The sequence below is a fragment of the Falco peregrinus genome, chromosome 3 (assembly GCF_023634155.1).
Source record: "Falco peregrinus isolate bFalPer1 chromosome 3, bFalPer1.pri, whole genome shotgun sequence".
NCBI lineage: Eukaryota > Metazoa > Chordata > Aves > Falconiformes > Falconidae > Falco > Falco peregrinus.
Window position 1 is genome coordinate 37,497,843 of NC_073723.1, and position 16,681 is coordinate 37,514,523.

At 38.9% G+C, this 16,681-nt stretch overlaps 1 protein-coding gene across 1 annotated transcript in view; it reads right to left on the reverse strand.

Moving 5' to 3' along the window:
* Positions 1–16,681, reverse strand: part of ZBTB10 (zinc finger and BTB domain containing 10) — a 32,258-nt gene that overhangs the window by 5,234 nt on the left and 10,343 nt on the right. Inside the window, exons 3-4 of the mRNA XM_055800104.1 lie at positions 4,880–5,053; positions 2,587–2,762 (exon numbers count right to left, since the gene is read on the reverse strand). Of these exons, the coding sequence (XP_055656079.1) occupies positions 2,587–2,762; positions 4,880–5,053 (350 nt within the window). The remainder of the gene's footprint in view (positions 1–2,586; positions 2,763–4,879; positions 5,054–16,681) is intronic.

The following is a 16,681-nucleotide window of genomic DNA, read 5'->3' on the forward strand; positions in this document are numbered from 1 at the left end:
ACATCCATTTTGACTACATGAGCTATTGCCCACAACCAAACTACCTGCTTACTGTTCAGCAGGTAGCTGAATAGCTGCCTGTTCTGTAAGCAGGTGAGTGTTCTTTTTATGACTACTCACTGTATAGAGCAAGGCTCTGAAAGGCAATGAGAACAGTATAAGCATTTATGTTGCACGCAGGATTGTATCTCATTTAGAAAACTGCCTTTGTAATTTTAAGTCCTAGAAACATTAAGAACAAGCAGGAGTTAATAAAATCTGCAAGAATTCAAAAAGCAAGATCCTTCTTCCATGACACCTCTCTCCAACATAACCTTTCCAGGTGCCTTTGGTGAATTTTTTGTCTTGTATGTAAGTGAGCTTGTGTGCAAAATCAGAAGGCTGCTGGTGACTAACTTAACTAAACATAGATTTAAATTTTGAATTCAGGAATACGTTACTTGTTCAAGTAACTGAATTCAGCAACCAGGTATAATAGTTAGCATCTTGGAAAAAAATTAAGTTGAAGACTTCTTTCTACTGTCTGGTGTCCTCAAAACAGATTACAATTATGTGCTTAAATATCTCATTTGAGGTCACATTGAAAAAGTTACCATTTAAAACAAAACAGAAATTACCATGCAGGTAAGAGGAAAAAACCCAAGATCAATATATAAAGTTACTTTAGTCCCACTGTGTAATCTGTACATCTGATACTACATGTTCTTTCCTCAGCCTCTAGACTTGTTATGATAACGTGTCACACAGAGCAGAATGTTTGAGGCATTTGTTGAACAGGGGGATAGGGGGCAAAAAAAGTGTTCTGACTCCATCGGGGACAGCACACTTCAGTTACAGCACAGGGCTGGGCTGAGCTCACTCTATAGCTATTTTCACCCTGTCTGACCAACTCCTAATCTGGAGGGAAAAAGTCTTCAGCTACAAAAACTTGTTAGATACTGTAGGACAGGAACCTGTAGTCCTATCATACTCTTCCTGGTAGACTGCCTACCACCCACTGTTGCTACCTTCCCTGGTGAGCCACAAAGGAAGGAGTAGCTGCTGGGACGTGTTACACTGTATCACCCACCAATAAGGTGGTAACGACCTAACCTCCTCTGCCCAGCCACAGTTACCTTGTACCACTCATCACCTCCATCCCTGCAGTCACCTCCATACACTACAGCACAAAATATCCTTCTAGCTTGGTAACATTATGGGTACCTCCACCCCTTTGAGCATCTAAGCCTTCACCAGGTGGTATGGGAGAAGGAAGAAAGGCAGCAGTAGCAGGGTGGAAAGATGTGTATCTAAGATGAAAGAACTCCAGTGGAACAAAAAAAAGACGCTGGTTCTAAAAATTACACAGGATCTGTTAATACAGCTGCCCTACCTTCACAACCACTTAAGGAATACTTAAAATTACTACAGTGGTCTCATAACTATCTTCTAGAATTACATCTTGGTATCACTCAGGTTATTATTTACTTATAATAATGTTACTAGCTAACAGGAACTTCATTTCATGATAGCACAGGCTAGAAAGGAAAGTTAGAAAGACTTACACCAAAAGCTCTTTCCTGCATCCCCATTAGAACTTGGAAACTCACAACCACTTTTTCTACTTGCTGTGGAACAAAAGGCCAACTGCGAGAAGGCTACAGAGACTTGGGGAACACCCTCATGAGGGAGAAAGGTGGTCCACTGGTTCGCAAAGGGCTAAGGAAAGCTACCAAAATGGAGAAGTGCGATTTACCCCATTTCATGTACTAACCTGTTCTGAGTATCTGCAAAATGAGTTGTTTTTTTTTAAATCACAGCTTGGAGAAATGTTATTACTTTTCACCACCAATATGATCTTGCTTTTATTACTCCCTTAAAACACACCCTGGACTTTATACAGTAAATATTATAACGAAGTCCTAATTTCCTTACAGACTAGACACAAAGTACCTGCAAAATACCCATGACAAAATTCTCTCTGGATCCTCAGATAAACAGTACTCAAGTCAAATCCTGAGTTACACAACATGCACAGGGCAGGGTAAGCTCAACTGCTGATTATGGTACTGGTACAATACAAGTCAGAAGGACATTTACTTTCTGCATCTCAGATATTTTTCATTCTTTCTGAACCTTACAGTAAATACTATACTATAGCTTTCTCTAGTTGTGAAGTATTTTGGAACTACCCCAGGATATCACGCAATTGCTGATTAACAGGGTATCCTCACAGAAAATGGTGGTGCAGCATTACAGGACAATACTACATGCTATTCTATTACAGTAACACCAAGACAGAATTTCCTTTCGTTATCTACAGAATATTTACATCTCTTCATACGTCATTTTCAAAATCATCTTGATATTATCTCTATCAGAATTCCAGTGATTGTCTTAATTGATACTGCATTTTCCATTAAGAATATAAGAGGTACAGTTATCACAAAGAGATGTTTATCTTGATCCATTTTAGATTAAGATAAAACAATTTACGTTATGGCAAATCAGAGAACAGTGTTTCTCCCAGCTACCAAAACATTTGAAAAAACATAAAGACCCCACTCATACATGTGCATACACACACACACACATGCAGTTACCTACCAAGGAATGTCTCTTTACATGTTCTCTTCGAGTAAACAGCTTCCCACAGATGTCACAACTGAAAGATCTCACGCCTGTGTGAATGAGCAAGTGTCTCTTTAGTGTTCTTCTGTATTTGGCTACATAATTACAGTGTGGACACTTCAACTTGTTCATGATTAAAGCAGAGGAATCACCTACAAAATAATAAGCCATCAGGAGAAAAGATGATGAAACACAAAAAAACCTGTTTCAATATGTTCTGCTTGGTGCACAAAAATAAACAGGTGCCAAAACAATAAAGCATCCACGTGACTTTTCATCAGACAAATCAGGACAATGCCTGCCTACAGAAACCAAATACTGGTAGGTTCTGCACGTACAATTTTGCTAGAAAAATACCTACTTCTAACCAAGGAATTTTTACTACAGAATTACAGATCAATTCTTTGAAAAGACGTTTTATTTCATGCATTAGAGTAAATTAGCTACAAGCTAGTGGTATTCCATTTTCTAGATGTCACCTATACCAGCAAATACTTTATTCGGGATGAGAAACCCCCTAGCTCTCCGACATTTAGACAGTCTTCCCCCCTAACCTTCTATTGAGAATTATGTGCAGAACTGCCTGCCAATATCTGACTCTACAGATAAATAAAAAAAGAAAGTCTAACTAAGGAAGAACAAATATTGACAAAAGGAGTAGGACAGTAAGAGGTAGCACAATTCTTATATAGCTAAAAAGGGAAGTTACTGGCTCAAACCTTTGCTATTCCTTACTCAAAGTCTAATTTGGTCTAACAGCAGAAAAAAATAAGGAGAACACTAAACTTCTGGAAGTAGCAATATCCCATTTCTTTCTTATGATGGAAGAATAGGTATTTACATATCCTTAGGCCAAGGATAACAGAGCTTGCTCAAAGGATATGTGCAAAATGGGTTTACTACCTGTAACTGTGTGAAACTGAAAAGCACAGGATGCTGTGACAGTTATGAAGGTGGCCATACAGGAATGCAAGGATTATTCCAAGAATATGGTACTGGCTCAACTTATAACAGATGAGAAGTTATGAACATGATCATAAGCATCTAGAACCATCCAAAAAGCACTGGCTAAAGCTTCATGCTTATATGCATATGAGTTTTTAATGCTCATGCTGGCAGGAAGAAAGCAATTGTGTGTTACGTGCATGGGCCTGAACGCCTTCATCTAAGATGCCTTCTCTCAGTTTCAAAATCCATCATAACACGAAGTTAAATTTTGCTAATATTCAAAAGTTTGTCTTGGTATAATTGGAGCACTCATGCAAGCTGCATGTCAACAGTGTCACATAATGGCTTACATGAAGAAAAGCAAGTACAAAAAAAGTTTAAATTGCAGTCTTATACACATCAACAGAGGCGTGACAGACAGGCAGATGTCAGGACCGTAAGAAATATGGGAATGTAATGGTTTAAGAACAGGCAGACCTCTAAACCCTTGCCTGCTACTGAATTGCACCTTCTGATGACCCAATTTCTTCTACTGTAATAAACCAAAATATTTAAAGTAAACCATAAACTACATCCCACTAATAGCTCAAAAGTTACAGAGAAGAAGTAGGCATTACTATTACCCAGTTCTTAAGATCCTCTTTTTACTGAAGACTATGTTAAGGACCTAACAACAATTATTTCAGATGTGGTGGTTTTTTTGGTATGTTTTCAGACAGAAAAATAATATATAGATAATTGCCTGCTTGAACTATTAAGAAAGGCACAGAATCTGTGAAAAAGTAGGTGATATAGCACAGGTCTGAAAAGGGTTGTTTGATGCAGTTGTAATTCTTCAGTCAAAAAAGAAACAACAAATTCAAAAATAAAAACTTCATTGCAATAAAGAAATTTAATAGCAAGAAGTATGCTGTGAGATCTACCTTTAACATTACATTTAATTCTGTACCTTCATCATCCAAGTGTTAACTTCAAAGCCCATTTATCTGTAGTCAGCTTACTAAGGTGTGTGCGTGTTTGGAGAAGCTATCAGATCATTAAAGACCTCAGGTATCTTCATATTCAGGCATAGTACAAGAGCTGATATAAATCATGTTCTGTTTTTACTTTTCTATACATTTTAATTCTTTTTTCTCCCTCCAAGAAAGTACTCCTATCTACACTATCCAGAAAGGCAAATGATATGGAAGAAGATTATGTAAACACTTAATCTTAGAAAACTCTAAACAAATTAATCAAATATTACCAGCAGTGACAGAGAAGATAAAGAACTCCTCTCAGAGGCAAAAAAACAACATCCTCTCCCATCAGAGATACTTGCCATTTTCCCAAGCTTCTTTTGGCCACGATTCTGGCAGCAGTCCGTACTTGAAGTCACTTGAAGTACCCGGCAGCAGTCCGTACTTGAAGTCACTTGAAGTACCCGGCAGCAGTCCGTACTTGAAGTCACTTGAAGTACCCGGCAGCAGTCCGTACTTGAAGTCACTTGAAGTACCTATTACAAACATAGTCTTACTTTAGCTTCCCAGGCTCAATTCAGTCATGCTGTTTAGCAAAATATACATCCTTTTTAAACTGTGACAAAAAAGTTTCAAACCTTAAAATCGTAATTATAATATTTTTTCACATAATCTTCAATATGGAAGTGAAGAAATAACTGCATCCATAATTTCAGTGAAATCAGACTTCTTAACTACTCTCCACAGCACCGTTTCTTCTCCCTATCCTGAGAAAATTTCGAAGACTTTTTCATACTACAGGAACCTTTATAGTAAGGATATTTATTCCTTCACTATCATCATGACAAAGCTAAGAAGTTTTCCACTGGCTTCTCTTTACAACTGTTTTGTGCAGTGACTTTGTCTGGTCTACCACAGGCAATCTAGCTGGTACAAAAGTAAACATTTTCTACTGGAGGTGTGATTTTCTTTATTACTTTAAAATACCTCAGAGGTATACAAAGTGCTTTAAAGACCTTTATTTATATAAAGTATTCTACAGCTATGACTAAATCCTTCTTCAAATAATCATCTCCATTACTCTATAACCACATTAATTCAGGAGACCCTAATTACTTGGAATATATCAGCTTAAAAAGACTAGCTTGCACATTTACATTTGGTCTTTAGAAAAGCTCTTCATGCAGTTTGCATGGTGTTTGTAGCTTCTTTCCCCTCTTTAAAAGAACAAAATCACTCAAAAGTAAACAGTGCCTTAAAAAGAAAGAGATCTTTGCTTGTTTAATTCTATACTCTTGTAACAAGAATTGCATGAGTGATTATGGAATCACTATTAACACAGTGCAGAGAAGAGAACTATAAATAGTACAACAGAAAGCTGCACCAGGCATTTGACAAAACCTTATCTGTGGGGCAAAGACTCTTCTGGCAAGAATGCAAATCAACCTTCCCCACAATACCCAAGACTAGAGTTTGTTAGAAAACATGAACTCATAAACCCATTACTTTCCTCACAGGCACACAGTTGTTAAACTGCAGTGGAAACTGGCAGATTTCCTTTTATTTGTCCAGGTGGTACTCAGGTCCTCACACTAGATTCCCAATGTCACTGTTATAAAAACTTTTGCGAATGGCTTCATAGCAAAAAGACACATTTTTACTTTCAAGTCTGAGACTGTGTATTTTAATAGTCTAAAGATTCTTTCCTTTGCCCCTACTCTGCTCATTCTAAGTGTTTTTTCCTGGAAAGGAAATTCTCTTAGTGTAAACTAGAATTTTAAGCAGCTAGTGATAAGCTGCATACTGAAACACTCAGCACTTGCAGTTTTACTGGAAAAAAATACAGGCTACAAATCCTTACAGCACTAGACACAGACAGTAGTTTCATTTACTGCTCAGACAGTGTACAGTTGGCAGCAGTGGTTTCATCTGCAACATAAGACAACAGTTAAAGAGGAAATCAATTAACAAATAGGAAGCTTATAATTCCATCCTATTTGTTAGAGAGTGGCAAATGCTAAGCAAAGCTGGATCACAACTGCCAAACTAGGTATTCCATCAGGGCTTTTAAAAAGCAGAGCTCGAGTGGATGAAGGAAGAGAAATCCCAGTATTTTAGCTCATCCACCTTGCTATTTTGGTACAAAAAGAAAGAAGGGGGAGGGGAGGCAGAGGTCAGGGAATGAATATCTCTGGCCTCTAAGAAACAAAGTAGCAAGGAAAATATTCTTTAATTTTTTTTTAATTACTGACTAATAGCTGTTATGTCCAAAAGAGACAAGAACTCCTTACTCAATTTGGAGCTATGGACTCCAGCAATGGCATCTCAAGGAATAGAACACAGACACCCTACAGACATGCCAACTACACATTCCTTTGAGGTGAGTAGTAAAACTTCCTCCTGTAATATGCAAGAAAGGATTAGTGAGGAAGCAGTGTTGTACAGTTCTGGGCAAAAGCAAAAATGATTACCTCAGGGCTAAAAACCTCCAAATCAAAGCAAGCTTCAGGATTTAGCAGAGAAAAAATAAAACAACTTTTATAACCAGTTTAAAATATTAGACCTTTTCTTCATAGGTTTTTCCCCTCTAATAGAGCTGTCCTGTCTACTTGACTAGTGAAAGATCAGTGATCAAAATATTTCAGTCACTTTTTCCCCCACTTATGGGAGGAATATCTATAAGATCAACACACTAAGCCTTTACTGCTGACAGATGTAACATATATGCTGTGCACAGACAATACTGTATAGCTTCCTTCAAAATAAGCATACAAAGACTGACCATAAGCCAGAGTTGTACCAAGCTGAGCACATTTATAATGCTGTCAATTTGACAGTTCTTCTGGATCTAAGAGAACACAAATTTATTTAGGCACATTTATGCTCACAGCTGATATTGAAGTTTGTGGGAAGTCAGGAGCTCAAACCCCTGCACAGGTCTAGAACTTAACAGAAGACCCAGCATAGAGCCAAACACACTTAAGAGCTGTTGTATAGTGTACGTAACAGCTACTAAATCTTTCTACCTCCTATTTGAAGAGAACACCTGCTATAACATGAAAGAACATCAGCACAGATACCACAAAAGATAAAAGGCTGTTACAGACACTTCAGTCTCTGCACAGTACAGGACTAAGGAGATCATAACTAAACCTAATGCTTATTCCTAGAATAATTCTTTGACCTAGAAAACCTGCTTTCTAGATTAAGCACACATAGAACATGTTCAAAACAAAACAAAAAAAGGCATTTTTTATGTCTAACGGCTCATCCATACAGGAAATACATGAATCGCATATAGACCGTGAAGTGGAAGTGCAATACCTAGCCTCTATTAGTTTCCCCGAGTGGACATATAGCCTACATCAGATAAGCTTCTGACTGTAGCTGAGCCAACTACAAGATGTTACAGAACCCTGCGGCTTGTAACAACTTCTCCCATCCCTCCTCCCACCCAGGCTACTGCCCCCTGAAACCTGCTTGCAAAATTACAGGTATAGACATCTAACCTGTTCCAGTCAACTTAAACCCAGATGATTTTGATAGGAGACTGAAAGCAATTACGTACGTGGTTGTACTGGTAGATTGGGTGTGGAATGCAAAGGGGGAAATAGCGACAGCAGCGAGAAACTTTTTTTTTTTTTTTTTTTTTTTTTAAGAAAAGGGTAATCTGAAGCAATAATGTTCTCTATTTCCAGACCAGGTCATCTGACCACAACATTCCTCTGATCTGAAGATACCTTGTTACAATTTAGTTGATTCCTAAAACAGGTATAAGTTAATAATTCAAGTGTCAGTTAAGCTCTTCTCCACACAGGGTAGAAGAATGGGTAGATTCTGGAGCTCCTGTGTGTAACCTGATCTTAAAAAAAAAACAACCAAACAAAAACCCACAAAAAACCCAAACCCAAACTCAAAATAAAAGCAATACAAATAAGCTGATTAACTATCAGCATTAAAATTCTCAAGATGTTAATTTGAGAAGAGATTAAGATAGTCTGAAATACAATGAAGTAGTTGTGTAGGCTTTTACAAAAACTTTAACAAACTTTATGGAAGGATTTTATGTTCCACTGTATGTATTCTCTGGGAAAAGAATAACCAGAAGTCAGACACACCGATTGTCAGTTTTGAAGGCAAGAATATAGGGAGTATCACCAGAAAGACAGAACATATCTGAGCGGCAACATCCTCAGTTTGACAAATTCTGCTTTTTTTCCTGTAACCAGAAATATGCTGATTTTTTGAGAAAAGGAGACATCACTGAGTAGGGGATGATCAAGGAGATTAATGAGAAGATGAATGATAGAAGCCATTAAACAGGCCACTATAGAAAGGGATATGGATGTACAGTGCACTGAGGGAGAAAATACAAAGCTTTGCATTAGATACAGCAAGAAAGAAAGAATGCTATTTTTCCACCGGGTTTTCTCATATTGACTGCTCGTCCAAGTCAATTAAAAAAAAATGACAGGAAGTAGACAGGATAAGCAATTAGGCCATAGCTTTCAAGGATTGTAGAGAGCGCAACGGTAATCTACTGAGACAATCTGGATTGCTATTAGAGAGCTGGATTTGTTGCTTATGTTGGGTAACCTGACAGACCAAAAAAAAAAACCAAACCCACCACTGCCAAGACTGACATTCCGGGAAGGTGGTGGAAAGAAAATACATTGTACTCCGTTTGTTCCCAGAGTACTACGCACATCTTTAACCTTGCTTCTGAAAAGGGGTTCTCAACTGTCTCTTGCAACAGAAGGATCAGAGAAACTGAAGACATTTTGCCAATGCAATCTTACTCATACTCTGTGTACTGCTCCCAATTGCTCTTAATTTTTACTGTTTCTCATTCACAAAAAAATGGTTTCTTGCTTTGAAAATGGAGGCAGTTCTGTCACCAACTAACCCGGCCAGATGACCATCAATTGATACCAACTATATTAACCACTTGCTTTTCCAGCTTGCTTATCATATATTCCCTGAAAAACTCCTCCCTGAGAAAGGGGTGCCATTCACATTAGAAAGCTATTTTGCTGATCTCTTCCCACAAAGGCTACGTCAGCAAAACACAAGATAGTAAAAGCTTTCCTCATCCAGACCATTTATTTGTGGGGCAGTTACTATTCTCGGGAACTATCACAGATTCAAACAAAAACTTAAATCTGAAGAGACCTCTGAAGGTCACCTAGTTCAACTTCCTACTCACAGCAGGACTAACTTCAAAGCTGGACTGTATGTTGCTTTGGACCTTGCAAAGTTTTAAATATCTGCAAGGATGGGAGATTCCATAAACCCTCTAAGCAATCTGTTCCAGCACAACTGCTCTCATGGTCAACAGTCTTCTTCATATACAACTGGAATTTCCTTACCTACAACTTGTGACAACTGACTCTTGACCTTTCACTGTGCACCTCTGGAAAGCATCTGGGTTCATTTTCTCTGTAACCCCCTTAAGGTGGTAGAAGATGTCAGGTAAATCCCTCAGCCTTCTCCATACTAAATAAATTCAGTTCCTCAGCCCCTCCTTGACAACACATTCTTCATCCCCCTAACCACCTTAGTGCCCCTCTGCTGGGCTCATACAGCTCACTGGCATCTTTCTGGGCTGCCCTAAACCAGGCACAGGATTTCAAATGTGGTCTTCCCAGTCCCGAGTACAGGGGTATTATCACCACTTCCTTCAGCCTGCTGGCTATGTTCTTGCTAATACTACCACTATGAGGCTGGCCTTCATTGCTCCTAGGATGCACTACCGAATCACATTCAGCTTGCTGTCCACAAGGACCCCCTGGTTCTTCTCCACAGTTACTACACAGCCACTCAGCACATACTGATGCACAAGGTCGTTACTTCCAGAGACAGGACTTGATATTTGCCTTTGCACAACATCTTGGGGGTTCCTGTTGGTCAATTCCTATAGCGTTGAGGTCCATCTGAACGACAGCCCAACGCTGTCCCCCCGGTATATCAACCATTCCCACCAATTTGATGTCACCTGCAAACTTGCTGAGGGTGTCTTCCGCCCTGCTATCCTGATCACTGATAAGGAAGGATGTTAAAACTGTAGGTGACTCAGCAAGCTGTTTTTGGGAAAATGGCCCTTCTTGACTTCACTGTCAAGACAATACCTTCATCCATAAACTTCTGGACTATGTTGTAAGCTCAATGACGATATCATGAACACCGCAAGCAAGTCAATTTAAAGATGTATCTCAAGAGCTTTCTCAAGTATTCAAGAGAACTCAAGGACTTTCTAATATAAACATTTCACATGCTCTTTTCATCATGTCTTGTATTTGAAGTGTTAATATAAGTAGGACTTTCAAGAATATATACATCTGAAAGGCCACATGGAACTCCTACAGACTGGCATTTAGGATTATGAACCTTCAATACAATAAAAAAGACCAATCATTTCAGATACCCTGGTAACCAAATTAAGTGTCCTGGCATCATGTTCTGCTCCTATTTTCTTGCTAACTCTTTGAAAAAGCAACTACAGAACAAAATCCAAGGAAATGTTTGATTTGTCCTCAAAGCTGCCAGTGTCTCCCTAATAAGGGGGTAAAAAAGCATCCAATTTAACCCCCCAAAAGTTAAGTTTATTCCCATCTTAGCTGTGATACAAGGGTTCTCTACACAGTAAAGCCATTAGCTATGTCCTGCACCAGCATCAGAGTACTGCTATTGCCATCATTTTATCAGCTACATACTGTAGCTTGTAAACGTATTTTCTTAAAGGAAGGATTAAGTGTCATCTTGAGGGACAGGAAATAGAAGAATCATCATGATCAAAGACCAGTGATGTCACTGTAGGTGAGAAATACACCAAAAACTGATACAGGTCTTCATCTGTATTTATTCTTATGTAAAGACAAGCACAGGTATCATTACCATGTAAAGACTGTTTTGGTCCAAACTTTTTATGCTAAAACAGCTGAAAGGAAATGCTAAGGAGATTTTCACTTCATGTTAGCTTCTCTGATTGCAGGCAGTCTTAAAAGCAGTAGTATAATTGACCAAAACCCTTGGGTTGAACTGTTATCTCAGTATCATTCATTTCAGACTTACTTTGCCAAAGCCTAACTTTGTCCAGGAATATCAAGGGATTTTGTCTTTACACTGGGCTTAGGAGAAAAGTAAGGTAACAAGACAGAGGTGCAAATCTGTAAAAATGCCAAAACAAACAAAAAAACCAACCAAACAGCCCAACCCTTAGAATTAAAAACAAAACAAAAAAAAAAAGCCCAAGAAAAACAACAAAAACCCCAATCCAGATACTTCCTTGGGAGCTCTGCAAAATAGGATCTGGGAGCACCTGACAAATGAAGCTTGCCAGACTGGCGTTACTTTGTAAGGAGAGTGTAACACCCAACATTACACCCTAGAGAAAGGGGATCAGCTCAAGTCAAAAGCAAGCAAATGTGTAAAAGATTGGAACTTTTACACAGCTCACACTTTTCATACAAACGATCTGGCCATGAAAGGCAAACGTTACTGTTTTTTTTCCCCCAGCTTTAAAGATCACATTCTCTCAACACCCTCCAAAGACCTGGAAAGACTAGAAGTGACTGAAGTTCTGCAATTGTGGCTACATTTTTACAGTAAAATGGCAACTCTGATCTTGGTAACACCCCTCTCCATTGTTCTCAGTATGACAGGATGAAGCTTGTAACTAACAAAGCTGCACTGATGAAGGCTAGTCATTAAATTGAAATTGTCTGCTAAAGCTGTACTCCTACCAACAGGTGTACTGCAAGTACTACAATGAGCTTTAGGGTAAACACATAGTATAAGCTTGCTATGATAGAGTATTTTACTTTTATATAAATTTCCACACTATGAACATTTCTGGTTGGATATATTTACTGATACCTGCCAAGAACCGGCACAAGTAAGAAATGCTGCCTGCCTCTGTCCTCCACCCCAAAAAATGACTCCAAGTTCTGTACACAAAAATTCCAGAATGTACACAGAGAATAAATTGTTGAGCAGTGAGCAAAACAACTTGGCAAGGAAACAGAACCTGAAGGAATCATTTTTTAGCCAAGTTACATGCCATTTCAAACCTATTCTACTCAGCTACCAACACTGAGGATAACCTACCCCTTACCTCAAATTTAAAAAAAAACCTCCACAAAACCCCCCAAAACCACACAACACACTAAGACTCTTAAGCCCAGAGACCTGAACAGCAGTTGATCAGTTCACATTCTATAAACTCCTCTGTGACAAAGCTACTCAGTGTTGAGTGCTCTCAGAGGGAGTTACAGTGGTGTAACTGAGCTGAATAGGCCTACCAATGCAGAAAGCCTACAGGTTAAGTAAGAAACTTAACAGCGTTACATTGTTTTTCTGTACCACATGTCAGTGAAGGCATAAAGAATATTATCTTAAGTCCTTCATCATCTTTTAAGCTTTGTAAGTATCACAGGGGAATGGGATAGGCATATGAGGACAAGTGTGTAGGAGATAAGGGGGCTGTGGATAAAAACAAGGCTTCATCTTCTAGGGTAATTACTATCAGAAAAGCTTTTTAAAGGATGCTGCATTCCAATCTTCACAACAGTTTAAAAAAGCTCCACACCACTCTGAAAATCAGCTACAATCCAAAAGGATCTGAAGCATCTGGAGTAAAACCACTTTCACTGCTCAGAACGTGATAAAATTAATTAGATTTGACTTACTGAGCTAAGTCTTTGAGACGCAGGAGGGAAGCTAGCTGAAGAATAGCACAGCTAACTTCTGTGGCTAAAGTTATGGTGCCCAAATTAAGATATACAGCCCCTGGTTTTCTTTATTTATGGATTTGCTGTCATCATCATCACTATTTCATAAATGAGGTAACAAAAAGTCAAATCAGTGCTTCACACTGGTAACTTTTTAGAAGCGAATGCATTGCGCCTGTGCTTCACTTGCACAGAGGACCAAAAAAGTTTTTCAGGAAGAAAAGGTCTGCAGACATCACAAACTTCTCCAACCCATCTACCTTGTTTTACTTGTAAAAAACCACAAAACCACCATATGCACAACAGTGATATGCAAAATACTGCTTAAAATTGCAAGGTCAGTGGTTGACCATACCATGAGAATGTGACAATCTGTGGGATCATCCCCAGCAGAAGTAAATTTAATGAATTGGGAAGAGGTTGACCCCAGATTTTACTCTCTTTAGATTACTTCTAAAAACCTATGAGGGCTTCAATACCAGATTACATAGGGAATGGGGCAAATGAAGTTAAAGGTCCATTAAGCAATTTAAGTATTTCAAGCAGGGTATCAGTTGGAGATCTGAGGAAAACCTGACTGTGAGTCATAATACCATGGAACAGGAGGAAAAAAGCTTCATTTTCTTAATACTGTTTTTCTTCTTTGTAACTCAGGCAGTCAAGTGGGGTTTATCCCTACAAGAAATATATACACGTCCAGGTAAGTCCACGAATCTTTATTTCTCCAAATACAAAGATACCTTGTCCTTATTGTAAAGTTCCGATCAAGTTGCGTTATGCTGTGTTATCATAAAAAACCTTATGATCAGCCATTAAGAACATGACAAATTAGAATCACTAAACTTTTATGAACTGGAAACTGACTAAGAGATGCTGACTGCACTGTTATTTTCACCATGGTAAATGGTTAATTGCAGGATGCACCATGGCTGTAAACAGTGAAGACTTTTTTTTGCAGATTATCAACTAGAAGGGAAAACAGTGGAATAGGTGGTAATACTCAATGTGAAGAAACACAGCTATTTTAATTAATATATCTAAAACTGAAGAAGGCTTGAAAGCTTCAGCAAAAATAGATAAATGAAGTAAGACAGTATACGCAATTTAAAAATCCATCTCAACCTCATGGGAGTTTTTTGAAGCTCACAGTGCTACTTTTTACAGACAAAGTGTTAAATATAAACTCACTGGCAATGCCGGAAGAAGCAGCTGACATATCCTTACGGATATCTATAGGAACTCACATTCGGCAAGGAGCAGTTTAACCTGTTCACTCTACTGGGACAAGAGAGGTAGCAGATAGTCAACAATAAAAGCTTTCTAACTACCCAATACTTCCCTAGCAGTACCCCATGAAAGTCCATTTACTAAAGAATTCACGGCAGTGGCTTTTAGGGTAAATTTTTGTAGTGAGAGTAATGTTTTTAAATAGGCTTCCCATCTACCATATCTATGGTACTTCTTTCCCCTCACAAAAAAAAAAACAACCCAGACAACCCAAAACCATAATCAAGGACACAGCAACTCACTCTGCATGTAACTGGACCTCTCATAACCACAGCTGGTGTTGGTTATCCCCATCAGCACATGACAAAGCATAACAGTAGAAGCTCATTCTTTCCCTTTCCACCACTGAAGGGACAGTGCACTCCTTGGCTTTCATTGTAAGAATCTACTATTCTTTTTCTTCTCATAGCATTGTCTTAGATCTATTCCAGAAGACATTTTCTTATGCATTTTTAACTCCCAGTGCCTTTTTTTTTTTGGTAGATTTTCATCTTCACAAGAAATTTAATCCACAACTAAAAAGTTACCATATAACCTGCAAGTTACTCTACAACTCATTCTTGTCATTCTTCCAACTCTCCACTCCTCCCTCTTCCACCTTTTCTTGGGCATAGAGAGTGCAATTGAAAGAAGAGTGTTTAAGAGTGGAATTTACCTGCAGAGCAAAGAAAAAGCTAGCCAGCTGTAGAGGAGGAAGAACTGAATGCTGAAGGCCAGACTATGGGTAAGAGTTAAGCCCTACTTCCAATATCTCTTCTTGTTTCAAACAATGTGCATACATGTAAGAACTTCATAAAAGTAAAGGTCTTATTATAAAATTGTTAGATTGGGCTTCCAAAATAGTTCTAACACTGACAGAAAATATTACTTACTTGAGACCACTTATGTTGTGCTCTGAACATCCCAAGTAGATCATTAGTTGACACTATTTTACAGTTCAATGAAAGAAACTCCCCCCCCCCCCCAAATCACAAAACTTTCATTGGTTTTGGATGGACACCACAGCACGAATTCAGTGTGCCTCTTGCATCCAATACATTGCTCTTCAGCAAAATGTTGCATGAATGTATTTTGTAATTTAATGCTTTTAGCACCAGTTACTGGAAACCTTGGTGCTTCTGTCCAAAAAAACTGAATAAGGACCCAACTTGTTTAATTGTTACCGCACTGCCCATATCCTCCATTATTTCTTCAAGAAAGCTCTACAGCACATTTGCATTCTGCAGAATGCAAACAAGTGTTTATTTCTGTTGCTGGGGTCATCATTTAGTAGACACATGGTATTTCCAACAGTAAGTGAGGCTGAATACCTACTCCATGTAAATCAGAAACAGAAATCACATGCTAAACTGTCAGTAATTTGATGTTTGTGCAATTAATATACAAGTTCTCAGCTCTTCCTCCAGACCCTCTGCTGCCCTTTTTCATACCACTGCAACTGAGTATGTATTAGCAATTAGTGTAGTCCAGCACAGGCAGATTTGTTGTGTGGGTGCTGAGGACTCAACATCCTCACTATATACATCTAAAGGTGTTTTACTTAAGGTTAGATCTAACCTGGTGCTGTGGACCTAAGGCCTGTTAGCAGTTGGCACACAATAGGCACCTTTCTGAAACACAACTTCTATTTTCATTTCAGCCAGAAGAAACTCTATGCAGTCCAAGGAAGCTTAGACAGTAAGAAAAGATCAGGAAATTCACTTTACAAGTGCACACTCCCAAGCTGAACTGCAAAGCTAAAGTACACCTACCCAGAGTTCAGAGATAAGCAAACCCCCTGAAGCATTTACAGAATGAACATTAGCTCCACACAGCTACTTCTCAAGAGCTGCTTCAGTTGTGCCACACTATTTGCGAACTTCGTGGATGTATCTTGTACGGGCTTCTCCTGCTCATGTGCCAGATGTACATGTCCACAGCTCCACACCGCAGTGCTCTATACTGCTCCATGTCATTGTGGTGCTCACGCACATGTACTGGTATGGTACAGAACAGTGCAGAGCCACGACATGCACTGTGCAGGACTTTTATTCACCTATTGTCTCCTTGCCCCTTGGCAGCTGCCAGCCACACAGATGGGCATCTACAACACTGCAGGCAGAGGCAGTCAGGGCCCCAGTAAAAACAGCCCGTCCATGCAGCTACTGA